General features: G+C 40.5%; 1 protein-coding gene across 1 annotated transcript; it reads left to right on the plus strand.

The window, feature by feature from the left end:
- slc12a4 (solute carrier family 12 member 4) lies at nt 1-27762 on the plus strand. The gene is made up of 24 exons (XM_050060821.1): nt 1-291; nt 12844-12941; nt 13026-13157; nt 13505-13651; nt 14038-14092; nt 14397-14527; nt 14653-14894; nt 15280-15494; nt 15824-15988; nt 16180-16278; nt 16399-16456; nt 16586-16760; nt 17068-17186; nt 17370-17468; nt 18777-18896; nt 19101-19205; nt 21268-21436; nt 22129-22324; nt 22530-22699; nt 22989-23120; nt 23440-23547; nt 23702-23889; nt 24068-24201; nt 24318-27762. The coding sequence occupies exons 1-24, from the start codon at nt 156-158 to the stop codon at nt 24407-24409; spliced, it is 3285 nt and encodes a 1094-aa protein (XP_049916778.1). The 5' UTR covers nt 1-155; the 3' UTR covers nt 24410-27762.
- The last annotated feature ends 101 nt before the right edge of the window (nt 27763-27863 follow it).

Here is a 27863-nt window from a genome sequence, read left to right on the forward strand (position 1 = left end):
CTGTGGGCGGGGTGTATGATAATAGCCTCTAGAGGAAGTGAGCGCAGTGTAGTGGAATGTAGTTGCCATTAGTGGGAGTTGAGCTGAGGCTGGCTAACAGCTAGCCTGCTATGTTGAGTTGCTGAGCTTGAGACGCAGAGGATAGTGATGAAAACATGCCTCACTTCACAGTCGTACCAGTGAAGGATCAAGCTCAGTCCAGCTATGACAGTTTAGAGGGGATTAACTGGGTGGATTACAGGGACACTGGACAGGACTACCCTGATCATCAAGATACTGTCAGCTCTGATGGTAAGTCTCAACAAACTAACTTTTCCTCAGCTCTTTGTTCCTCAGCTTGAAACAACATGACTTGTTTGGAAGTTTTGAAGTTGTTAGATGTGTCTTAAAAGTGATAACTTGTGAGTAGGACCCAGCACAGCATGGAAAGGCTTTGCTTTGTCCTGAGAGCCCTGTTAACAGCTGGTTGTATGGTTACCATGGCAATTCTCCAGGGCCAGAAAGCAGTTTTCCTACAGCAGGCAGGTCTGTTTTTGACAGCTCACTTTAGGTTAAGTTGTAGAAACACTACTTTTAACATTTCAGAGTATTTTCTTCCTGCCTGTGGAAGCTTCTTTTAAATAAATTCAGGGACATATGAGTAACAAAGGGAAAACAATGAAAGGGGTGAGAACCGTGCGGGACAGACACAACGGGGGTGGGATTGTGTGAGGAGGGGCTGGTGCTGCCGCAACAAGAAAAAAAGGCCTCAAGTGCTTCCTTGCACAAAAGATGGAGCTCTCTTTGTGCCAGGGGAAGATTTCCTTTCACAGAGACTGGCTGCTCAACAACACAGGAGCAGATTTCTCCCTCCTCGCTTCTGTGTCGCAGCTTGTCTCTCACTGTCACTCACTTGTTTCTCCACTGTATCAACATGGAAAGGAGGGTGGGTGAGGGGGGGCAGTGCCAGACAGAAGAGAAAGGGAGGACACAGGGAAGGAGAGGAGTAAGGAGTTTGTAGCCGCTGGGTAGGATTATGTGAGAGCAGCGCTGATTTGTGTGGGCTGAGAGAGTGAATCAACTAGGGGAGCAGTGTTTTTTAATAAAAGACACACATGGGCGCGGCCTTCCAATGGAGCACCCACGCGTTACCAAGCACCCAGAAAGCCGGACCGGGCACAAACCCACAAACTGGCCGGCCTCCTATTTACATTGCCTCTATATAATTACGTCATGCTTAACTGTGAACTCCCAATAACACTGGAGAGAATCAGAGCTCAAGGCTGAAGACTCATCTATGTGGTAATGAGCCTCCAGTGATTGAACAGCTAGTGTGTGTGTATGATGAAATGTGTGAGTGCATTTGTATGAATTTGCAAGAAAACTAGCCATGCAGATGAGATGATATCAAGCAGACTGATAATTGAAGCATAACGAAGGAATCAAAGCACATGTTGCTCGTGTATTTCTGGAATGCATGGAAGTTGCCCTTGAGAGCCAAATGGCATTCTTGAACAGCAGAAATGCAAGTCAACAAACTCCTAAGACAACAGTGATTAAAGTGTTAAAAAGTAGTGGCTTGATTGCTCTCAAAGGAGAATTCTGTACTATGCCCCGCAAAGGGTTTTGATGATAGAGGGAAAAGCAGATGTCCTGAAATAACCCCTCAGAGTTTCGCACAAGCTCGTCGCTGCCTCCCTTGCCTTCCAGCTGTCATAATTCTCTCCAGCTCACCCACGTGGAGCTTCCTGAAGCCTGAGAACAACAGCGACAACCATTTAACTTAGTGGGTAGCTGTAGGGATGACTATATTGTAGACATGGTGAGAAGGAGGAGAAGAGGAAGGAAGTGAGGCTGTGATATATGAAGAGAGGGAGCAAAGGGCACGCAGTATGTTGGCCTTAAGTTTCAAAACATGTGGGAACTAAACTGTAACAGCTCCTCAAGTCAATGCAGTTGACTGCATTTTGTAGCATGTCTACAGGGGTTTTTAGAAGAGTTTTTTAAGCATTATAACACACTGATTTTTGAGCATATATTCAGAAAGAAATATGTTTTTAGTTTGGATCATGTTTGGCATACTTACTAATTTTAGACATGCACATAATCAATATTTTTCCAACTTGAGTTTTATGTTTTTTAAGTTATGACATACCGTGTTAATGCAGTAAACAGTTGGGTGGGACAGAATTTGCCACCCAGAAGTGACTGGCTGATTTCATCATGGGAGTGGTGGGCTCGGGTATGGTACATGTTGTGTGTCTCAGCTACAGTGTGACGTGTGCAGCATGGAGGAAGTGACACAGTGCAGAGTTTGTTCCAGCCTGTGAACTCAGCACTGTTCAGTCCTGGGCAGGACCAACACTGCCATCATTGTAACACTGCTGTACTCCTGAGTGAGAGCAACCACTCTGAAATAGTCTTCCAGTTTCAGGGGGCAAAGTTTGTTGCAGAGAGTCACTCTTCTTAGTTTCTTATTGCTGCAATTACTGCTTATTGTCAGTTTTGAAAAGGACTTGTCCACAACAAACACGACACCCTATTGTGCTAGCTGGATAAAATCTTGTTAATTTTCTTGTTTGTAAAAGTCATAAAGTAACTAACGATCAAATCCTGCTGCGATGAGGGCTTTTTAGTTTCGCTTTAGATAGAAACAACTGAAAGGACGGGACATTTGCAGAAATGTGTGGCAAGTGGCAACATCATAGTGTTTGCTTTTTCATCTGCTGTCTGTTTTGTCTGATACATGATCTGTTCATTAGAACAACACAATGTGTGCCATAGTTTAAAATGAATAATACCATCTGAAATCTAGGAGGAAAAATGAGCAAGAGACACCACAGTGTCTCCTTAACTACTGTCTAAGTATCCTTTGGCATAGCACGTAGAGATTAAGATAATGAGATTAGGAAAAAAATCTGGTTTGTCTGGGTAAATAATAAAAGCATGTAGTGCAAATATGTCTTTTGTTTGTATTGGCCTAAAACTAAACAGGTGCTGAGAAAGTGTAATGAGTTGATGATTTGGATAATGCTGTTTGTTGTTTACCTCTCTAATTCAGGACACCAGAATGGCCATTCCTGTCACGCTGTCTGGCATGCTGCTTTAGATAGCCCTTGAGAGATAAGTAGACTGTGGTGGAGCAGAAATGCGAAGCTGATGACAGAGTTAGGACATATTCACACACACACACACACACACACACACACACACTTGTGCACAGCCCTTAACAACTCTAAGTTTGTCTCTTTAATACGTCTAGATCATCACAGATGATAAAGACGATCGTGCTTTAATTAAAAATTTGTCACGCATCATTTCCTATGATGCAACTATCTTGCCATCCGATCATCTGCCATCTTTGTTCCATCTGCTCATTCACATCAAAGTGACAACAGGGCAAACAGAGCAGCTCGGATGTTGTTCTTTCCAGAGTATACCTCCAGTTCTTTCCGAGGACTTCCTAGCAATCGAATGCATTCAGTGTGTCCTGAGTCTGCCCTGCTTCACTGCCTCACATGTGACACTAAACAGAGAACAGAAAGAAACAAATATAGTACCACCCATGAAGAGATACATAGTTAAACCGTCCATGCATTAATGATTTTTTTACTGTGGTTTTCTTGGGTGTATGATGAATGTGAATGTTCTCATGAACGTGATATCTCAAGAACGTCTTGAGGGAAGTTTTTTCAAATTTGGCACAAATTTCCCTTGGAGTCAGCGACTGTATTGATTTGATTTTTGTGGTCAAAGGTCATGGTCACTGTGACCTTGCATCTGTCTCATTCTCGTGAACGCGGTATCTCACAAATGCCTGAAGGGGATTTCTTCAAATTTGACACAAACATCCACTTGGACCAAGTTGATAAACTGATTAGTATTTGGTGGTCAAAGGTTAAAGGTCAAGGTCACTGTGACCTCACTAAACATGTTTTTGGCCATAACTCAAGAATTCTTACACTGTTAATAACAAAACTTAACACAAAAGTCTCATAGGATATAATGATAAAGGAATGACATTGTATATCCAAAAGGTCAAAGGTCAACTTCACTGTGACATCATAATATTATGCACAAAACGCTTCTCTGGCCCTTACTTAATGTCATATTTCAGGAACAGAAGGGGAGATATTTGGTCAGATATTGAAATGGTGACACTAATCTTGGGTGCCCACCTTGAAACCATGCTGTTTAGATCTTAAACATCCATATTCTTGCAGACATGGATGTCAAGTGTAAGAGAAACTTGACTGGTGCACGGAGGCATACAACTGCAGGGTGGTAATTCCAGTTTTTCTCTATTTTGAATAAAACTGTTCACAAGATAAGAGCATTAAGTGTGAAAATGTTGCTCTTGTAATTGCATGCAAATTCTGGAATTTCAAATTTGGCCGGTTTGTGTGTATGTGTGTGTTATTGTGTGTATGGTGTGAGTCCAGGAGACAAATAACCTGTGGAAAAAAATCAGGTTCCTCTGGCTCCTTCAAGTGCTCCTTACGGCGTTTGCAAGAATCCACCACTCTAGTGTTTACTCTTGTTTTATCTGGGGCTCGGTTTAACTCTTACTTTTCAGCTTGCTTTTCATCACTGGTCTTTTTCTGCTTACTTGTCTTTGCTGTGTACACTGTTGTTGGCAGCACAGCGTGTGCAAAAGCAGTGATTGACATACATAAGAGACTTCTCCAGGCTGTGATGTTTTTTAATTTTTTTTTTGTTTGTTATTCAGGCACAGTGAATTCTTGCAGATGCCATTATGAGCACAATCAGGAGCCAGGGGAACCTGATTTTTCACAGATTAGTTTCATGTACTGTTAGGATATAGTGACAATTTCAGCAAAAGTACAGCTGCAACTTCATTAAGGGCATGAAACCATTTTGCGACGACACTGCAGTGAACAATTCTCTTGTACAGACCACACTTTGTATTTGCTTAGTCATTAGTACTACACCCATTGACTTCCCCATTTAGTTAATTTGTGTCTTTTTGAAAGTCTGGTGTACAATGCACATCTTCCCGCCCACCTTTACCCCCTGAGGTAATCAGGCTGAGCTGCCGTCCTTTTCTCATCATTAGCACACATCAAAGCTAATGTGTTTTGCCGTATGGCTCAGCAGGTTAGCATTCCAACGCTCTGTTCAGATGCTGCTCTGCATGAAACACAGCCATTACAGCTAACATTGGCCTACTGCCACAGCAGAATTACATTGTTTCTTGCCGCAGGTGACTGGGGAGAAAAAAAGTACATTGCAAAAAATTACTTTTTATTAAGCTAAAAGCAGTTTTGCAAAGGACAGTAATTGACATTTTTTAAAACCGGATTGCCTGGCAATACATATTTGGAAATATGCCGTCCCACCATATTTTCATGACCAACATGACAGTACATGCTGAAATTCATGCTGTAGGTCTATAAGATTTTAAGGGGGATTAGGGCAACTATATCCATACCTGACAATACATTATATAACTACATTTAGAAATGACTTGGATCATTTTACTTGTATTGGATTTTACAGTGCTCTGTGGGAAGTTATGGAAACTGCCAGTCAGCTCAGTTGCCAGAAGAAAATGTTGCCAGATATGTTACATTTATACGTTTCATACACATTGTATTGTACATGTGTTGTGTTTCTAACGTTTCCAAAGTGATGTAGTTCTGATTACATGTATATGGGCTGAAATTCATTGGGAGATGGAGGAGATGGTGGATGGCATGACACCTGGTTGAGATGGGTGCAAAGCTGCAGACCACTGTTTACGATCAGGAGAAAACAAAACCAGTTGTTTTTTTGGTGAGAAATTGCTGTATTTCCAGCAGCAATTGTGGTTCCAAAGTCGTGTATTTTAAGTTATAACATTTCTTAACGATAACCAAGTGGCTTCCGTACCTAAAAATAACCGTACATTAACCACAGCGTTAAAATGTAAAAACTTTCAACATATCTGCTGCATAATAACATACAGATGTTACTGGGATTATTTTAGGTCATTATTAAGCTCACATTATTGTATTGCACTGGCTTGCCCTCCACTTGCCCCAAAGTGTTAGGAAAGGTGCACTTGGCATGCCCCAGTTATTGTGACAAAACCATTCCGAACAATGCCATATCCTGCCACCACAGGGGTGCGCTACACCAGCGGTTCCCCACTGGTGCAGCCACGGGGTCCACATTTCTCCTTGGTCATTAGTTCGAGGTCCCACAGATTAATACATGCAGTGTCATACTTGCGTTTGGCCATGTCGTTGAGCTAGTTTGCTGTCTCTGTCAAGTAGCTGTCGGTTAGTCACTCACTCTACAGCAGAAAACTGCACTTCAAAAATTCACTGTACTTAAAAATATAGTGTGTGTTTGTTTGTTTTTTTACAAACTTGACATGTTCGCAAGTCACTTGCAGTCTATTCAGAACGGGCCTGTGACCCACTTTTGGACCGTGACCCACCAGTTTGGAATCACTGCACTATACTATAACTTACACAGTGTTAGCTAGCAGGGTTAGCTCTGTACTGTACACAAATGCAAACACACAATGACCCAAACTGGACTTTGCCTTTGTTGGATTTTTGGACTGCCACATCTCCTGTTTATGAGTATTGGAAATGAGGTTCCAGATCAGGTTGTTGGACTAGTTTCCACATATAGCAATACTCAAAATAAGTCATGTCAGAGTCTTAAGTCAGTCTTTGGATTGGTTGCTCATTCACTATTTTTGCCTCACGCAGTCTGTTGGAAAAAGCAAAGCTGGTACAGTGCAGACAGCTGTAAGGGCGTGTTTGGAGGATCATACAGGCCGAGAAACATAAACAATGAACTGAATACATGGGAGAACAAGTTTACCCTTTAACCATTTGAGCTACTGCCGTGCAGCAGTTGTATCACGTTTGCCCAGCCCAGTGTCATAATCACGTCTAGCTATACAGTAAGGGCACACATTGTAAAATAGCAGGAGGAGTAAAACATGAAGAGGGAAGAGCAAAGGATATGCACATATAGTCTCTTTCACTCTCTCTTATATACACACTCTTACATAAACATATACACCCTCCAAACACACAATCAACTCTCTTGCCAACTAACTGCACAAAGTAGAGTTAGCTAAGCTGCATTACTTCTCTGCCTTTCAGTGCTAAGTCTTAAGTGTTTATTAAAGAGGAAGTTTAGCAAAGAGGCTTTTTCAAACCCTAAGAAGCTAATGGACAGGGATATTGTTTTCCATGACTAATCGGCTTTAAAAAGTGCAGTTTCTTTCTGTTTCCAACATTAGTGGTTTTGGAAATGTCCATTTAAAAGATCACTGTAGAAACTCCACTGCTACACGTATCCCACCTAAGTGCACTGTGCAGTCTAGATAAAGTCAACTAATGTCCTGTTTGGTGAAAAGCCCTTTTTAAGGAGCCGCTCTCTGTAAGTTGTTTGTTGGACTTAGAACAAATCATAAATCATATTGATTTTGTCTTGGTAGATTTGCCCCCGAGACATTTCTGTTTAAATGTCACATGCTTTGCACTTTGAAAGGACCTGACAACGTAGCATCTTCTGTGGGAATTGCTGCAGTTGTAAACACACAGCAAATTATACGCGGACACACCTGACACAAAGGCAGTCTGTCAAAGCATCTGTTGTTGGACTGGAACTAAAATTGAAAGGCGGTCGCCAAAAACATGGCAGCTTATTTGTTGTCTTTGAAGCCTACACATAAGAGCTGCTGCCAGTCATGTGGCAGTTATAAGGCTCAAACAGTACTTCTTATCTTGGCTAATGAATACAATGTGTGTTTTTTCTTTTTAATATATAGTTGTCTTTAATTTGGTCCTGACATAGGTATAATATCCGATGCACCCCAACAACTTTTTGCTGAGAGGCCTTTCAATGAACAAAGAGTAGAAAGAGGCTTCAGTAGCTTGTCTGCAGATAGTTAGTCAGTGGAAAGTAAAAGTCATGTACACCCTTGTTTAACTTCTCTACTTTGATCCACCTTTCTGCTAATGCGTCAGTCCTACATCACAGACACGCTTTGATCTCCTGGCAGTGGTGGTTAGCTGTTATGGTGGGGGCACAGGTGACATGTCAGTGCATGTTGCTGTAAAACCTCTGCGCTGTTCTGTGCGCACAGCATGACTCTTGTGTGCCTTCATAACAAACCAGTTAATCTTTAATCTTTTTAATTTGGCATTTAATGTGAAGTTATTAACGAGAGACCCCCACTGAAACCTCAGCCCCGTTGTTAAAAATACTTTTAGTTTGCTGATCCAACAAAAGGAATGAGTCAGAAGCTGAACTATTTTAGGCTTCATACAGCATTAGGAAGGTCATGTAGAACACTGTGTTTGGAGCACTGATTGAGTAACAGTTGGGAAAACATTCAAACATATCTCACTCTGTAGCTATATGTGGAGCAACATCCATCTGCATTGCTCAAAAAATGCTAGAGGTCTTTTTAAGTTAATTCTTGCCTGTATCTTAACTGCAGTAGTCTGCCCTAATTGCTGTTTTAAACACTGATGTTTTATCCCATGCCACTTACAGCAAGATGACACTAGAGGACAGTGTTGCTATGTTTTTTTTCTCTTAACTCTTCCCTGGTGTCTCAAAAACAGCTCTGTAATTGTTAGGGATTGGAACAGGGACAGATTATGAGACAATGGGCCCCTGGGCACAGACATTCAGAAGGCCCCACCACCTCTTTTACATAGGAGCAGGACACACAGACTTCCTAGTTGTTTTCTTGTTGTTATTTTGCATCTCTTGTGCATCTCTCTCTGGTTTTGTTTCTCTTTGTAGTTGCTTTGTGTCTGTGGTTGTTCTGTGGTCATTTTGAGTCTCTTTGTAGTTGCTTTGCATCTCTTTGTAGTCATTTTGTGTCTCTTTGTGGCCATTTTGTATATCTTTGTAGCTGCTTAGCATCTCTTTGTAGTCACTGTGAGTCTCTTCATGGTTGGTATGTGTCTCTTCAATTGACATTTTGCAGGTGAAGGTCAGGGAGGGAGGGGTCCCTTACACGTTGGGCCCCTGACCTGTACTCTGTGCCCTGTAGGCCTGTTCAGTGAGCCATGGAATGGTAGACTGAATGAAATTTGGTCTTTTCTTTTTTTTTTGGTTTTTGAATCTTTGAGACGTTTCGAAACATACCTTGCTTTAACAAACAAATGAAATATCATGCCATGTCTTTCATCATCACATACAAGTTATTGGACCTAAATTTCTGTTAAAAGAAAAAATAAGAGAAGTCAAAATGCACAAAAATGTTCTTAACCACCAAAATCTGCTCTTAACCAGGTGTGCTAAAAGATGAATCCAACTTGATCATAAGTAACCTATTAGCTTAAGTAACGACCCTCAGCACAATATAATGGGCCAGTGTTGTGCAAATACTCTGGCACATGCCCCAGAATTGGAGAGATGCCACCAAAAAGGCTGTAAGAAGGCGAACTTCTGCAGCAGTGAAATCAAAGTACTGTTAAATAAACCTAAACAACTTATCCATGTTATTTGTGAATGTCAGTATTGGCATTACAGGAAAACCAAAAGCCCAGCAATGGCAAAACATATGTGATGATGTAAATGCAGAATCAGCAGCAAAGGTGAAGGAAGTATCCTTCACTGAAGTACTAATACCATAATGTAAAAACACTCGTACTAGTTAAAGTCCTGATGAAAAGTATGTAAGTACAATCAGGAAAATATATTTAAGTATTAAAAGTAAAAGTACAAAATGCAGAAAATTTAAATATTTTAATAAATCAAACATGATTAAAAAAATGAAAAGGAAAGGCAGCAAATCCTATTGATGCTGGAACCATCAAATATTTTTGTATGAAAAATGTCTTATCAAAAGAGTAATTTAGTAGTCAAGCAACTTATCATTTTAGCTGCATTTATATATTTTCACATTGTTTGTGCAGTAAAAAAACATTAATTTGTAGTTGATGCATTTTTTTTATGTTCATGAAATTTAAACTTGTGTTTCCTTGGGTTGGACAAACCATTTGTGGACAGTGAAAGAGATGTTTTTCTTTTATCTTGGCCAAGAGTGCTTTTGACCACTTGACCACCGTAAGATTGTCTTTTACCTAAGGGAGGAGCAAAAATAAGAAAATATTAATGAACCGCAGAAATGAATGGATATTTACAAAATAAGGGCAAATGGGGGATATAAACAAAAATAAGAGAAAACTTATTCATGCATCACCTCCAGCATGAGGCTTATTGTTTTGCTTTTTGCTACAGTCTTGTAAAAATGACTTCTTGGAGATACCTTCAACCCAACTCAAGGCTCCTGTATCCCTGTGAGGTAACATGTGTGATGCATGTGAGTTTTTGTTAGTCAGTGAGTTACCACAGCACCCTCCTCTCCCCACCTCTCACCCCCCTCACTGTGCACCATGTATGAGATCAGGCCCCTGAATGAGTATTCATCCTGGGTGACCGGGTGTCCTGGATAGTAATCGACTGTTCCCCAAGCTAGAGCACAGAGTACTCAGTGGCAGCCTGCATACAGCTCATAACTATGCTTAGCCACAGTGATACCAGCAGCAGTGGGACACAGAGCACAGGTGAGTGAAGACCAGCACTGGCGCTCAACCAGCCCACTTACAGCAAAGCTGATATACTTTCATCACTGCTGAGAGTATTACTTTTCTATTTCATGCCCACTTGGTAAGTTGGCAGACTTTTTGTTGCAGGTTTAATTTGGGTTCTGAAATGCGGCTGTTAAAGTTTACATGCTCTAATAACCCAAAGTAAGGTAATTTCTAGGTAATGAGGTGTGTGCATGCATGTGAGAGTGAATGTGTGTGTGATAACATTTGCAGTGCTACTTTGCGTGCAATAATTGCCCCAGGCACTGCGCTCATCTCTGCTTGATTCTCTCCTTCAAAAGCAGAAGTTAATGAGAGTAAAATCTAATTATAAGCCTGTTTATCACCTTGACTTTGCTTTGTCGGTCTGTTCTGCATTTGGCCTTTCACTGCAGCTTCACTGCATGAGTTGTGTTTCTGAAGTTTACTGCGACGTGGAGATTATTAAGATGTTTCAATTATAATTAATAGTGACAGTTCAAAGCCGACTGAAAATTGAAAAAGGACTGCCATGGAAAAAAAGTGGAACAGAAAATTATTTACTGCTTTCATGAATTACTGCAAAGGCAATGGTGCTGGGCTGTTATTTTTATTTCAGTTATGCCACACATTACACAATCTTTTAAACTTTTTAATAGCTACAATGATTACAAATAGTTTGTCTCTAACAAACTACTTTATTTTATTTTTAATGGAAATTGGTGATGCTGTTTATTGTATGACTGATTATAGTTTTTTATCCATCAGACTATTCATCTCTAAAGACATCTTGCATATGAACGGTATACAAATTAATGCCACCTATGACACTGTTTTACCAACTACCACATGTGAAAGAACCATTATGGCTGCAAATATGAATCTTTTTGATCATAGATCCATTGTCCATAGTCCAGCTAAGTCATCTGTAATGTAAATTAAAAATGACACAGCATTTTAAACTGTAAATTATACATTTTAGTAATTCTAAAATGTTTAAGGCTGTGACAGTAAATAAGCACCGTCTTAAAAAGTCCCAGTGTGTCGATTCAGTGGAAACTAGCTGTGAGGTTGCCGGACTGAAACTTCTTCTTTGTGCCAACCTATGAGTAGCTATAGCTGCAGCGGGAGCAGCTTTGTGACCTGCCCAATAGTTACATCACTTGTCCACCCTACCTACACGTTAGCTTACAATCAGCCCCCTTCACCTCGAACGGAAATGCTAACTTAGCAACTAGCTAGCTATGAAGTATTTGGTCAAAAGAGAGGTGGTTAAGGTTAGTGTGACAAAGGGTTACATCTAGTTACTTATAAAGTGAATTGTGTCTTCATGCATTCTAAACGGTAAAGTGGATTACTGCTACGTTTGGCCTCATATTTATTCACTACAACATTGCATTGTAACAATACTGCAGTGCAATTGTGGCTTTGTAGTAGTGTGGTGGGCGCCATTTGTAGGGGCATGTCATGTACACTACAAACAGAATGTATCTGCAGTTATACATGTGTCCAAATTTGTGAATCCTAGGATAGCAAAGGAATAACCCGTCCTTCGCTCCCTATGATTAGCTAGTACTTGTTTCTTTTGTTGGTTCGATTGATTAGGGCTAGGGTTAGGGTTAGGTTACGAATGTCAGGGCAAGCCAGTCAGAGGCAGAGTAAGGTGAGCCATTCCTTTGCTTTGCTAGCCTAGGATTCACAAATTTGCATACCAGGCATACAAGAACTAAGGTGGCCGACGTGGAAACATGAAAACCCAAAAATGCGAATGGCCCTATCAAGACTCAGTATGTGGTTTGTCCATTCTGGGCTACTGGACTTTATGGGAGAAGACCTGCTCGCAAATTTGTAAATCCTAGGATAGAGAGGGAATGACCCACCCTATTCTCCCTCTGATTGGCTAGCACTCCTTGCCCTTGATGGTTGGATTGGTTAGGGTTAGGGTAAGAATGTCAGGGTTAGCCAATAAGATGCAAAATAAGGCAGAGTGCTATCCAATGATTCGCAAATTCGAGACCCACTCCATATGTAGATATAAACGGCTCATTCTAAGGTGATGAAAACACAACTATTCTTATTTTCAGGTGATTATAGACTAATAAAAACATTGTTATATATCATTTCTGCCAATAGATGCCTTTAAATCCTGCACACTGGACTGATAGGGTGATGTAGATATTATTGAAGTTATTACAAACTTTGAGAGAAATCAGAAAAGCCCCATAGCTCAATTTGTTGGCTCGCCAAAAAAGCAACTTTGTTGTCATTGTTTACCTTAAGCCTTTTTTCTCTCTTTCTCAAACAGGACATGGGAATCATAAAGAAGACAGTCCATTTCTCAACAGTGCTGATGCTGCCAGCAAGAAAAATGACTTCTATGACAGGAACTTGGCATTGTTTGAGGTCCGTCATTTCCACGTTCCAATATTTCAGATGATAACCTTATACCAAACTCAGTCATTTAACTTTTACCCCATATCGCTCCAGGAAGAGCTGGACATCCGGCCGAAGGTTTCCTCTCTGCTCAGCCGCTTGGTCAGCTACACCAACATCAGCCAGGGAGCCAAGGAGCATGAGGAGGAGGAGAGTGCTGAAGCCTCACGTAGGAAGACCCCCAAGGTCAGTCATTGTGGGCACAGCTGAAGAACACTATGCCTCACTGTTTTTTTTTTTCTTACTCACGCATACACTCAGTCTTTGGAGGTCTAGAAACATTATCCTCCACCTTTGGCTCTCTCCCTGCCTCGCTATCCAAGTTTTAGTTTTGTATTAAGAGTTGCTGATTGATTGCTTATGCCTTTGCACGCTCTGCAGTCAGACTGTGGGGCTGTGTTAGACCCGGATACATGCAAAGAGCTGATAACATGATTGAATGACCTTTAAAAAGTACATCAATCAATACAAATGATCAATACACTTGTTTCCTGAAATGTCACAGTCAATATTCTCCTCTTTCTCTCTATTAGTCTCCCAACATGGGCACTCTGATGGGAGTCTACTTGCCGTGCCTGCAGAACATCTTTGGTGTCATTCTTTTCCTACGACTGACATGGATCGTTGGGATGGCTGGCATCATGCAGTCCCTCCTGATTGTCCTCATGTGCTGCTCATGTGTTAGTATGAGCACACACACAGACTGTACTGTACACAGACACACACGCTATTACCCAACGATGTGGGCCAGCTTCTATTGCTAAGCCAGTCAATAAAATCCTTGTGGTTACATAAGAAGCAGGAATTATTTAAGGCAAAGAATCACTCTCACTTGTGTTTCTTATTAAGTATGCTTCTGCTACCTTTCTTAAACAACAAATACTGTCATCATAAACTTCTAGGCTACATATGCTAAATGTAAAGGAATATATTCTCTCAGATGGAAGCTTTGTTCACCTTTACCTATGTATTTGATCATTGGATATTAACATAACGCCCACAAATTGCCATGATAGCTGTGTGTGTCCTTTTCCATATTAATTTTATTTTCTCATTTCCTCTGCAGACAATGCTCACAGCCATATCAATGAGTGCCATTGCTACTAATGGGGTTGTCCCAGGTAATACTGAAAACCTTGTTTTCAAGTCCCTCTTCATACTGTACATTTATCCAGCACATATCCTTCACCAGTACTATGAATACTTATGTAGCATTTCTTTTAAAAAATAGTTAGAACTGAATTGGCATTATTAGGACATAAACCAATTTTCAAATAATTACTACCCTGAATAGATAGAAGTAAAAATTCCCATTACATATTCTTCCACTTGGGGGCAGCAGAAATTTACTGTCGTGTTCACTGCATACAGACTGTGAGCTTTCCTGTAGTTTTCTGTGTGTAACACTTTGTTTTCCTGTTGTAGCTGGAGGGGCATACTTCATGATCTCCCGTTCCCTTGGCCCTGAGTTTGGAGGAGCTGTGGGTCTGTGCTTCTACTTGGGCACCACCTTTGCTTCTGCCATGTACATACTGGGGGCCATCGAAATCTTCTTGGTAGGTTTGCAAAAAACATTATTCTGTGGTTATATCCCAACTTGCATTTGTATGCTGAGACACTGTATGATTCCTAAACACCATCCGCCATTACATGCTCCTGCTGTCATTTTTTTCTTCCTCAGAAATATCTGGTGCCCCAGGCGGCCATCTTTCATGCCACAGACCCCCTGGGGAGTGACAGTGCCATGCTGAACAATATGCGAGTCTACGGCTCTATCTGCCTCAGCCTAATGGCTGTGGTGGTCTTTGTCGGAGTCAAATATGTCAACAAGCTGGCCTCTCTTTTCCTGGCCTGCGTCATTATCTCAATTGTATCCATCTATGCTGGGGCACTCAAATCCATGACTCATCCCCCAGAATTCCCGTAAGTGTGCAGGGCTAGAATAAACATGTGTCTGAACTGAAAGTAGTGTGAATTATGGGGACCTTAATATAGATACAGTAGTTTTTTTTATGGGAGAGAGAGAGTCCTAATTTAGTGTGGTGTTCATTCCACATCGAAAATTATACATGTTTATCTTTTACTTTTATTATATTGTTATGATACTGGCTCCCATCTGCCACCTATTACTCGCAGTGTGATTTTTCAGTTGAATAGTTTGAAATTCACCTACTAATAGTTGAATTAACTTCTGGTTATTATGGTAAATGAGACGTATATGATGAGGACCAGGACTATGATGATGATGGTGGAAATAATGACGACTAACATAGTGATTATTTTATTTGTGTCCATGTTATCACTGTAGGATCTGCATGCTGGGAAACAGGACTTTGGTGAGAGATCGCTTCGATGTGTGTGCTAAGACTGTGACAAAGGGCAACGTCACAGTGCACAGTCAGCTGTGGGAAAGATTTTGTCTGCCGGGGAACATGAGCAGCGCTCAGTGTGATGACTACTTCCTCCAAAACAATGTGACGGAGATACAGGGCATCCCTGGACTGGGCAGTGGGATTATTCGGGGTAAATTTATCATTAGTTGACCGGGGATTAAAGGGTACACCATGAAAATTTGTGATTAAGTTACTGTTCCAAGTATATAGATCATTAACACAGACATACTGATTAGCAGGTAGAATACAGTGTTAGTGTACCCATTCAAGGACAATTTACATTCTTAACACTATGCCATAATTTTAAAGATATTTTAGAATCAGTAGGTTTTCAATCAGAATATTATAACACTATATTTTGAATGTCCTGCGTCATCATGAATTGCACACAGGTCTGATAGAAAGACACAGTCTTAGTTTGTTACCAATGATTTGAATGTCTGCTCTCTGTTGTTACAGAAAACATGTGGGGCGACTACCAACAGAAAGGGGAGATCTTAGAGAAAGCGGGGCTACCATCTGGGGATGCCCACAGTGCCATGGAGAACTTTGGCATGTATGTGTCAGCAGATATCGCTACATCATTCACACTTTTGGTGGGGATCTTCTTCCCATCTGCCACAGGTATAACAATGTTATAAACCAGAAAGCTTAAGCTCTCTGTTATGTTGTCTTACAGAACAAGTACACCATGCTTTGCAGATGCAACAAAATAGAAAAGTTTTAAACCTCCCTCCAATCCAGCCAGTAGGGGGCATTATTAAACAGCTTTTACATGTCCCCTGTGTCTATCAGCTGTCTGTTCTTTCTTGAAGGTATCATGGCAGGCTCCAACAGATCTGGTGATCTTCGTGATGCTCAGAAGTCCATTCCTGTGGGAACTATCTTAGCCATAACCACTACTTCACTTGTTTGTATCCTTATTTTGGAGACTACACACAACAAAACTAACAATCCTACTCCATCAAACAGGATTTAAAAGATTTTATATTCATGTCTGTGTCATCTCAAGCTCCTTGACCTGTTGTATTCAGATTTAAGTTCTGTGGTCCTGTTTGGGTCATGTATCGAAGGAGTAGTCCTGAGGGACAAGTGAGTTCATTTTTGTCCTATTTAAGTTAGTATGTTAAAACACTGTTTGTTAAGTTAAATTTGACAACAGGGAAAAAAGATAACTTTAACATAAAAGTCAAGTCATGTTCAGTTGGCATGTGCTCGCAGGTTTGGGGACGCTGTTCGAAAAAACTTGGTGGTGGGAACGCTCTCCTGGCCGTCTCCATGGGTTATTGTCATTGGCTCCTTCTTCTCTACAGTCGGGGCAGGCCTGCAGTCCCTCACCGGGGCTCCCCGACTTCTGCAGGCTATTGCCAAGGACAACATCATTCCTTTCCTCAGGGTGGGACAGTACACACTGTTAATGACACATTGTGTAATCAGTTCACATTCTCTGACAAAATGCCATCACTGCAAGCAACAGAAATGGATGCTACAAACCTAGCTGACATACAGTCATTGTCTGTTTGTCATTATTTATAAGCTTGATCATTTGAATATTCAGAAGTAACCTCTAAATCACATTCAGTATGTTGAGCTGGAAATGTTTGCTAACATTTGACTTGCAAGCTTATTTGAATATGTCGCAGTACCAGACAAGAAGTGATTTGCATTGTTACGTGTAAAGGTTTTGAATTTTTTTGTTTTAGGTGTTTGGTCATGGAAAGACCAATGGAGAGCCAACATGGGCCCTACTACTGACTGGTCTCATTGCTGAGCTGGGCATCCTTATTGCCTCACTGGATATGGTGGCTCCTATCCTTTCCATGTGAGCATAAATATGACTTAAGCCAAATACATATTGCACACACATCACACATTAATTTCTCTCATACATGCTATACATGAATTTCTTGATTTCCCTGTTTGGTTAAGGCCAACTGCACTACGCCACTGATGATATATTATCCACTTCAAATGAACTGAAAATGATCCTGTCTTTATTCAACAGGTTCTTCTTGATGTGCTATCTTTTCGTGAACTTAGCCTGTGCAGTTCAGACTCTTTTACGCACACCCAACTGGAGGCCAAGGTTCAAATATTACCACTGGTGAGTACAGGTAGATCCACCATTTTAGCATGCCCATTTTAGCATGCCCATGACCTCTTAAAGCTTTCAACTTCATTGCTGACCCTAGCTAACATGTGTTCGTATGACACAATTTCTAACATAGGTTCCTTCCATTTTTAAAAATCTGGAGGTGATGTACTCTTCCAGAATTTGAGGATCATTTGAACAGCTGACATGACCCCTACATTTATCACAACAAGGTCACATTTGGCAATTCTGTGTGGTCCCTCATAAGGCATAATTTTGGTGATTTAGATACCATTGTACCCAAGCACTCCTCTATGTGATCCACAACTTTTTCCCAAAATGGGCTGTAAAGCTTGGAAGAAGTGAAGTAAAACCTATTATTAATTAATAGTGAGTAAATTTCCCTCTTGCCTCCTTTATATATTTCCCAGAATCTGACAGTATTGTCACCCATTCCTCATTGCTTAATTCACACCCTAGGTTCTTCTGCCAAATGATCCTCAGACTTTTACAAATATCTTTTGGTAACCCACTAAATATTTTCTAGAACATAGCTGCCGTGTGTGTTACACCAGGTAGTTAAAAAAAAAAGTAATACTAGGTTCTTATCCTGAATGAATTTGTGATACAACCTCTGATTTGAAAATACTTTCAAAAATTACCTTTTTTACTCCAGACTGTATTTTTTAGCTGCATCTAAGTACAGTTCACTTATCTTGTGAATCCCTTTTATAAGCCACTGATTCCAGTAAGCACAATGTTTCCCATTAAGTATGGCTGGGTTATGTCACAAAGAGGCATGTGATTGTCTTAAGTGAGACACACCGCACATCCTGTGTACTTCTCTCCTGACTGCTTTAGAATGAGCCAGCACTGGGTTTAAAGAGTCAGCATGTCTGACAGTCTTTAAACCATGTATAAGGACATCCAAAGGTTTGAAGGGACTGGTTAACTCAGGTTCAATTTTGATCCAGCTCAGTTCTGAATCCATTCTCTTCCAGTGCATATTCAGTCTAGACATTTTAATTGGTAGATTGTACAGTCTTGCATTGGGGAGGCCTAAACCTCCTATGTCCCTTGGTGACCACATTTTCCTTCTGTTGATCCTTGGTCTCCCCCTGTCCCTATCCACCATATTTCTTACCCTTTATTTTTCCCTTCCCGACATTCTTGGCTGTCTCAGTCGTTCAAATCACCAAATTTTTATTTACAAGACCACCTTGTAGTTTACACTACAGTTACCCTCATGGACACTACAATGATGTTGCTGTTCTTGGTATGCAAAAACATAACTTGATACTTTATGTGTCACAACCACAGGGCTCTGTCCTTCCTTGGCATGAGTATGTGTCTGGCTCTAATGTTCATCTCCTCCTGGTACTACGCTATAGTGGCCATGGGCATCGCTGGGATGATCTACAAGTACATTGAGTATCAGGGGTATGTCTGGAGTCCAATTTGCCTGTGCACTTTTGTTTTGCAGTCCTAGTAGAGTGCATTCTTTTATGGTATGCGGGGGCTGGTTGTGTCTCTGTGTTTCCATCTGATCTTGGCATATCTGTAGTGGATACTGGTGAACAGTACTTCACTTGAATTGTGTGCCTCATGTTGGGTCTTGTCTCTTCCACACATAAACAACAACAGCGCAGAGAAGGAGTGGGGAGACGGTATAAGAGGACTGTCCCTTAGTGCTGCACGATACGCCCTGTTGAGACTAGAGGTCGGACCCCCGCACACCAAGAACTGGAGGTACAGCTAACCCTACAGGGGATACTTTGAATCTCCCAAAAACTTCCACAGAAACTCCTTTTGAATGCATCTTTAAGGAGCCACATTGCATGTTGGGATGTAAAAGTTTTCACATCTGTTTTCATTTACTATGAATGAAGCAATAGTAAACATGCCACACTGACACTCTTCTGAACACATTTTATTTTTATTTAAAAAAAAAAATTGGATCAGAGAGAAGCTGCAGGTTTTTTTCAAAATCCTGTCAAAGGCATTTCAGAAACACGTGACACCCAGATGGACAAATGTAATAAATAGTAGATTCTGTACTTTCTATAAAAATGGCCCTCCAGAATGATGATAATGCCACACAAAATAAGCAATATATGAGAGATTTACTACCAGCTGTTATCCATACTGACACACAGTGAGAAGGCGCCATCTGTCAAGAATGTATTTTAAAAAGTTTTGAGAAGTTGTGGCCTGAAGAAGAGTTTCATTTCTTTAGTTTGTAGCATGCTTGCTACACATTTCCAGTGAGTTAATGCATCACTTTGTGCTGTAATCACTCTGATGCTGCACTTCCTCCTTCGCCACCCACTCTGAATACAGTGACAGTGACACATATAAAAATGTTGTCTCAACTTTATTTCAACATGTAGTTAGGACCTGATTCTCTGTAATGTAACAGTATTATATTGAAAAAGTCAAATTTCCATGTTATTTTATTGAATTATGAAGCAGGTATAATCTCTATATAAATATTGTGAAAGTATGAGAATGTTCAATGCACACCGTCCTTTTTCAAGAAACAGTGCTTTTAAACAAGCCGTCAGGACTTGTGTGAAATTGTGATGTCACAACCATACAGACTGCTTCAGACTTAACCATAAAAATTCAAATGAGTTCCTCTGTATTTCCTGTTGGAGTGATACAATTCCAGTTAAACAGTCTACAGATATAGAAAATGCCGCTACAGTTCTGCAACAGTCATTCCCCCAGCTGCGATGATGGTGCACAAATGCTGAGAGCACAGATGTGGAAGACAGGCAGTAAAACGGAGCGTCTCAGACAGAGGGTGAATACAGGTTTTCCAGCACAGACAGTATGAGGACTATTAAGTGTTTTTTGACCATAAAAGCATGTAAACATGTCCTAGAAGAGACCCACAACACAGGTATGAAACTGAAAATGAGCACAATATGGGAACTTTAAATGCTAAAGATGCAACGGTTATATTTATCCTAGATGTCTAAACAAACTTTAAAATTTCAACCAAATTTATTCCTGTTTTAAGCTAGACATCTTGATGTCTTTTGACCAAGTGGCGAAAAAGGAAGCCTATGTGGAAGTGCCAAAAACTGCAGTTTATCAAATGGCCCCTTAAGGCTAGCTCCAAAACAGAGTAAATCCCCACAGAACCCCCATGTTAAAATGCTTTATAGCAGAAATAAATGTGTTTACTGGAACAAAAAAACAGTTTTGGTCTCTATATCTAATATCAACATTTATGACAGCTATACAGTGGGTGATTTTTTTTATATAACTTACCCGTTCACATTTTATTAAGGCTCAAAGTTACGCATATTTAAGGGCAGGGCCACTGAGTGACAGGCTATCTGTGAGGTGTCACTACAGTCTATGATTCAAATCCACCTCTCGATCCTCCAACCTTTCGTCCAAATATGGTCACTTCTGGCTCCAAAAAACACAAGATGGGTATGATGAACTTGAGGCTTCAAAATGGCAGTCCACAAACCAATGGGTGACGTCATGGAAGCTACGTCCAATATTTATACAGTCTATGTTTTCGACATGCAAATCGCAAAATACCAGCTTGACACTGGTACTTAAAATGTCCAATTTTATCAAAATCCAATTAGCAATCTCTACCATCCTTTTCCTGATGATCTTGTTTTAACAGATAGCATCAGCTTATGTCTGTGTTTTCTATACAGCTGCATCCAGTGTAAATAACATTTTTTAAACCCCTTTGTGACAGTCTTTCAATAGCGAGTGTAAAGACCAGCTTTGACCCAGGCCTTTGTCTGATATTGACTGTCTTTAACTCTGTGCACTACAGACCTCAGCTGCTTGTGCTGTTGAAGCTGGACGAGGACCTCCATGTAAAATATCCCCGACTGCTCACCTTTGCTTCACAGCTGAAGGCAGGAAAGGGTCTGACCATCGTGGGCTCCATCATCCAGGGCAACTTCCTTGACAGCTATGGGGAAATGCAGGCAGCTGAGCAGGTAAATACTAGAAAGGGGTGTATGTATGCTGCACATGCTCCATACAATTCTCCATTGTACTCTGCTGCTGACTGCGTTGCAACTAATTGTTACAAATGTCCACCTTTTGTAATATGAAAAGCACAGTGAAGCGAAAACATGCTCCGATATGAATTTTCAATTTTTGTGACATTTCTTCCTCAGCAACTGTTTTTGAAGCATTTGTCACTTTAATTAAGGGGCATGGCTGGAAACAGCTTGTTGTTGTCACTACAATATGGTGCCAATGAGCCATTTCAGATAAAATAAGGGGCTGGTGCAGGAACATTTTTCATAATGTGATGTGTTTGGTAAAAAATTGAACAAGTGAAACAAAGTTTGTTCATTTTTGGTGTGACAACAACTGGAGAAATTAATCACACATCCTTGAGTCACTCAGTGCTAAGCTTATATTCATCTATCAAGAGTTATCATAGAGCTTGCGCTATACAGGGAGGTGGTGAAGATGGTGCTATATAAACCATTTTTATGTCAATTGAAGGCATGCACTATAATCCTTGCAGACATACAAACTTTTTAATTTTTTTTCTTTTTCATTTGCTTTTAAGGCATTATGCATTTATGGATTATAACTGTTTAAATATGGCTTATCTGCTCACTCCTTATAGTGATCATGGACTAAAGTTCTGTTTGCCCACTTTTTTTTCTGCTAGGCCATTAAGAATATGATGGAGATTGAGCGAGTCAAGGGTTTCTGCCAGGTCGTGGTGGCATCTAAGTTGCGGGAGGGTATTGTCCATCTGATTCAGTCTTGTGGCCTGGGGGGCATGAAGCACAACACTGTGGTGATGGGCTGGCCGTACGGCTGGAGACAGAGTGAGGACCCTCGTGCCTGGAAGACTTTTATCAGTAAGAGTCTCACTGAAACACTGTTCATACAACTTGACACTTAAAAGGCCATTTCAGCACCGAAAAGTTCATATGAATACACTATTTGGATGTTCAAATACATTCTGTTAGTTTCCATCTGGCTTGTAAATTATATAAGTTGTTACTAAATTAATTTATACAGTACAGTTAATAACCATGTCTCCGTATTTTCATCTCCACTCAGACACAGTCCGCTGCACCACAGCTGCCCACCTGGCCCTGATGGTGCCCAAAAATGTGTCCTTCTATCCGAGCAACCATGAGCGCTTCACAGATGGCAACATTGACGTTTGGTGGATCGTCCATGATGGGGGGATGCTAATGCTGCTGCCTTTCCTGCTCAAACTGCATAAAGTGAGATGACACATACCTTTTAGTTGTAAATAATGCAGTTTTACCATTGTGTTCAAAATGGGGAATATATGGATAATTTCATAAAAACAAACTGAAATTGTTATCATTCCAAACCAATATGCTCTCCCCGAATCATCTTTGTTGGTTTAAGTTTGATGTTATTTTAGGCTTTCCCCTTAGAAGCCCTTTTATTTTGAAGTATGTTTTCTGTAAGCAATTACAGTCACATTCAATAACGCACATTGTATTACACTCGTGGAAATAGCACATGGTTATATTTACATTATAGGTTTGGAGGAAATGCCAGATGCGCATCTTCACTGTAGCCCAGATGGACGACAACAGTATCCAGATGAAGAAAGATCTGGCCACGTTCCTTTACCAGCTGAGAATAGAGGCTGAGGTGGAGGTGGTGGAGATGGTGAGGATCCCACAACTTTCAACTTTATTAGTCCCGAAAGGGCAACTGGTTGCACAACCACTAGAGCAAAAGTGAAGACTTACATAAGACTCTTTATGTCTAGGACCACCTCAGAGCAAATTTCACACAGTCGTAAAAATTACAACTGCAATCAGATGCCCATACAAGATGCCACAAACAAAGAAAATTGTAGTGTTAAAGAAAACAAAAACATTGCTTGACTTGAACATGAATCATTGAACTTTTATGGTCATTTTCAACAGACAAATGTGTCAGAAGGATTAACCACTAAAACAGTGTTTTTCAAATGGTACTTTAGCATGACAGTGACATCTCAGCATACACCTATGAGCGAACCCTAATGATGGAGCAGAGGTCCCAGATGTTGAGGCAAATGAGGCTTTCCAGTGCAGAAAGACAAAGAGAGGTATGCTTTTTGTTTGTCATGTTTTGTATATAGGGATGCAATTTGGGAATTCAACCTGCTCAATCTTAACTCTGATGGCTGCTATGAGTTATTGTGTTAGTTACATACAGTATATCGACAACCCAGCCTCATGATAATCCCACGGCACTTGCAGGCCCAGCTGGTGAAGGACAGACACTCTTTGGTGCGTATGGGAAGTCTATACTCAGATGAAGAGGAGGAGGTGGTGGAAGCTCCTCCGGAGAAGGTTCAGATGACATGGACAAAGGAGAAGTGTGAGGCTGAGAGGAGGAACCGCAACAATGCACCTGAGAACTTCAGAGAGCTCATGAGCCTCAAACCGTGAGTGGCGTTCAGTTATCTTAGCATTTTCTTTGCCACCTCTCATTTAACCTTTTAATGCAGAGCCCTTCACCTTATTTCCCCTTTTCTTGTTGTTGTTTGTTTGACAAAGTGAGAACGTGCTTTGAAATCGTAAAATCCATTTCACTCTCCGTCCCTCCCCCTCTCTGCACTCCAGGGACCAGTCCAATGTGCGGCGGATGCATACAGCTGTGAAGCTAAATGAGGTAATAGTCAACAGGTCCCATGATGCTCGATTAGTTCTGCTCAACATGCCAGGACCACCTCGAAACACAGACGGAGATGAGAATTGTATCCTTTGCCAGTGTGGTCAAACAAAATGGCTCTTGCATAACTGTGTAGAAGATTTTAGGCTGCAGTACACATACAAGGTGTGGGCGGTTTTATTTCTTTAACGTCTGCCTCAGATATGGAGTTTCTGGAAGTGCTGACTGAAGGCTTGGAAAGAGTGCTGCTGGTCCGAGGCGGAGGTCGGGAGGTTATCACCATCTACTCATGATCAATTATTAGCTGCTTCGCAGGAGCACCTGTCTCATCAGAATACATTCCACCTCTGGACAGGAGGCAGCACCTGCTCCGCTGCCAGGTCTGGGTAGACGCATGAATTTGACACTTGTATTGTGAAGTATGGATTTTTCAGTACAAAGGAGGTTTATTCTATTCTTGTAGAATATTGAGACACACTAGTGTACATATCCGCCTGTATGTTCACGACTCTCCCGTTCTTTACAAATGAAAGCTGTTATTTTTCTCCCTCAGAAATCAATATTTGTGTGTCAAACACAAACTCTAGACAGCATTTTCTTATTTATAGGTCACAAATACCTCTTCATGTGTGATTATAAACCTGTATTTGACAATTTGGCAGACTATCCTGAGTACTACACATGTTGGTAGAACACTTTTATAGTATGCCAGATTTTTATACTGAAACAGCTCTTTGATGATTTTGGAAGCACATCTCTATTTATTTATTTATTTTTTCAACATTTCCCCACTGAGGCAAAGAAAATGTTATTGTGGATCTTAAACACAGTGCTCGACGTTGGTTGTGCTGTAAAGGTGGCATGCCAGAGATCATAAAGCAAGTTTTTAAAGAGAGTTTTAATTTATGATTTTTTTGGACAGATATTTGTGTTACTGAACAATGTATATGAATGACTTTTGAAGTGTTACATTTGTACTTTTTCTACAGACCTTAAAAGCTTAGCTGCACGCAAAAAAAGGAGGCTTAATTTAAATGTATAATCCTTAAGATTTCAATGAAATCAAAACCATCTTTTAATACTTTATATGGTCTACGTATTTTCTGCAAAAACCATTCAATATATGCACACCGAATGGCTATTGTTAATACCTTTCTATATGTTTGTGGCGGAGTCCGCCATTCCCGCACTGGATCAAAATTGGCTTACTTCACACACTGACAACATGAATTTGTTTGGTTGTGCTGGAAACAAATGCACCAGCTTGTATATTGTCGTTTTTCTGAAGAAGTAGCTGCTGATGAAATGTTTGCTATAGTATTAAACAGCACTTGCTGTTACCATGGTAACCACAGGTGTTGCCAAATCAGCCCAGACTGAAATGTTAAGGATTACAACTTTAAGCAATTCTGATCTTAGCCACATTCAACTTTCAGATCCTGTTTTGTGTCTTTCTTTTTCTAAGAAGATGAGTATGATCAGTATGATCAGGCCAGCAAATAGTTCAGAGAACAAATGTTTATTTTTCTGTAGCCTAAACAAGCTGTTCAAGCCAAGAGAGGTTTATGTGTTAGGATAAACCATGACAAGGTGTGCAGTTATTAAAAACTAATCACAGAACGCTAAGAATGCTTCTGAGGGCTGTACCACGAGCCAGAGCCAGAGTTTTCCATTCTTGGAGGCGGCTCTCTTTTAACCTGGCTAGATCGCCATGGTAACTACAGAACTAACCTGGTCGGGACCAGTTTCGGCTTAAAATCAGTTTAGCGCCTTTCACAGCTTCTTTGATTGGGGTCAATCTATAATCAGTGTGAGTATGTGAGCAACACAGACTGTCAGCTGAGGGACTTTGTTATAAATGCACTTTATCCAACTTGTTGAGCCGTAATATTACATAAGTGCCACCCAATGAAGCTGTGCAATTACAGTAGCACTTACTGTATGCATAATGTCACGTTTTTGTTTTTTTGGGGTTTTTTTACAGGAGAACCTACAGTATACCAGTGAGGCAGAAAATATGAGCAAGAATGTTATTTTTTTTTTTTTTTCATGTGGTTGCTCTTACTGAACTACTGAATGTGTTTATAGTGTTCACTGGTCTATTTGTCCCCAAGCTGACTCTAAAAGAAGCCTTCCATAAAGTATATTTAATAAGGCTGATGTTTACCTGCATATGAAATGCGGTATAATTCCCTAAAATCATACCATTATGTTACCATTTTGGATTATATTTATATGCTTAGTTCTGATTTGCTGTTTACACTGCTGGTATATTACAGCTAATAGAACGCCAGCTAAATTCAGATTAAATTGATTAGTCTATTGGTATTTATCACAGATAATATTCCATTCATCCATCCATTTTAATAACCGCTCATCCTCTTGAGGGTCGCAGGGGGGTGGAGCCTATCCCAGCTGACATTGGACAAGAGGCGGGGTACTCCCTGGACAGGTCGCCAGACTATCACAGGGCTGACACATAGACACAGACAACCATTCACACTCACAATCACACCTACGGCCAATTTAGAGTCACCAATTAACCTATCCCCAACCCCCATGTCTTTGGACTGTGGGAGGAAGCTGGAGTACCCGGAGAAAACCCACGCTGACATGGGGAGAACATGCAAACTCTGCCCAGGAGGGCTCTCTCCTGGGATTGAATCAGGAACCCTCTTGCTGTGAGGCAACAGTGCTAACCACCAGATAATATTCAATCAATAAAATTAATTTCACATTAATTTGTCCAAAAACTAAAATAGTTTACACGTGTCCTTCATTATGGGACAGTGTCAGCCCTAAATGTAGTTCTTGAGCACAACATTTTAATCGGCTGCATCAAGTTCAAACTTTCAGAGCTGCAGATATGCAGGTGTCACGTTAGAAATAAAGAATGGCCCAATAAATAAGCTATATAAACTTGAAGCCTGCCTTTCTCATCTTAACTGTAGCAACAGTGTTGCTTTTTACTGTAACAATTTTTAATATTTAAAGGCGGTAGTAGGCGGTATGGGATTGATCGTTATTAAGTTTCAAATGATGTGGTGAATGTGTCATTTGACTTGTTTTATAGGAAAATGCACAGAGCCTGAACCTGGTAGAGTTGATAGTTGATAACCACCTTTGTGATAGCTCTGTTGAACATGCTTCATGGTACAGCCCTCAGGTCTTCCCTTCACTTAAGTTAAAGCAGAACAGCACAAGTTGGAGTGGATTATCCCCCTTAAACCATTGTCACTTGCCAGCAATCCAAATACATTTTTTAAATTTAAATTTTTGGGCACAATACACTCTTTAAATGGAAACTTTATACTGACAGTATTTTCATAAAGCCATGAGTAATTTTTTAAAGAGCGATGAGGCTACGATGTCAATGTGGCTATGTGAAAATCATGCACATGGTGTAGAAGTTAATTAAACTATCAATTATGTTGGCAATACATGAATATGAAGTTTTCACACTGTTGCTTTGAAAAACTGCTGTTCTAAGTTTAAGATTTTGTTTTGGTTATTTTCATGTGAAACAGTTTTCTGTTTGGTCAAAGGGCAGAATAGCTCACAATAAAATACACACTATTGTTTTGTAAACCTCCATAATATCCTATTATGCTGTAAGATCAAATAAAAAGAACATCTGTTTATAAACTGATCCAACTGTACTATTTTGTTGAAGTGCTTTATAGGATTTCTGAAAGTAATATTTTGTAATGAATGAACAGTGTGGTATTAATATGATGATAATGCAGC

Source organism: Epinephelus moara, chromosome 1 (genome assembly GCF_006386435.1).
Source record: "Epinephelus moara isolate mb chromosome 1, YSFRI_EMoa_1.0, whole genome shotgun sequence".
NCBI lineage: Eukaryota > Metazoa > Chordata > Actinopteri > Perciformes > Serranidae > Epinephelus > Epinephelus moara.

Coding starts and splice junctions, on each gene's coding strand:
- slc12a4 (XM_050060821.1), top strand. CDS start 156: ATGCCTCACTTCACAGTCGTACCAGTGAAGGATCAAGCTCAGTCCAGC. Junction 23,121..23,439: donor AGGTGGAGGTGGTGGAGATG/GTGAGGATCCCA, acceptor ATGGTACTTTAG/CATGACAGTGACATCTCAGC. Junction 23,890..24,067: donor GAGCTCATGAGCCTCAAACC/GTGAGTGGCGTT, acceptor TCTGCACTCCAG/GGACCAGTCCAATGTGCGGC.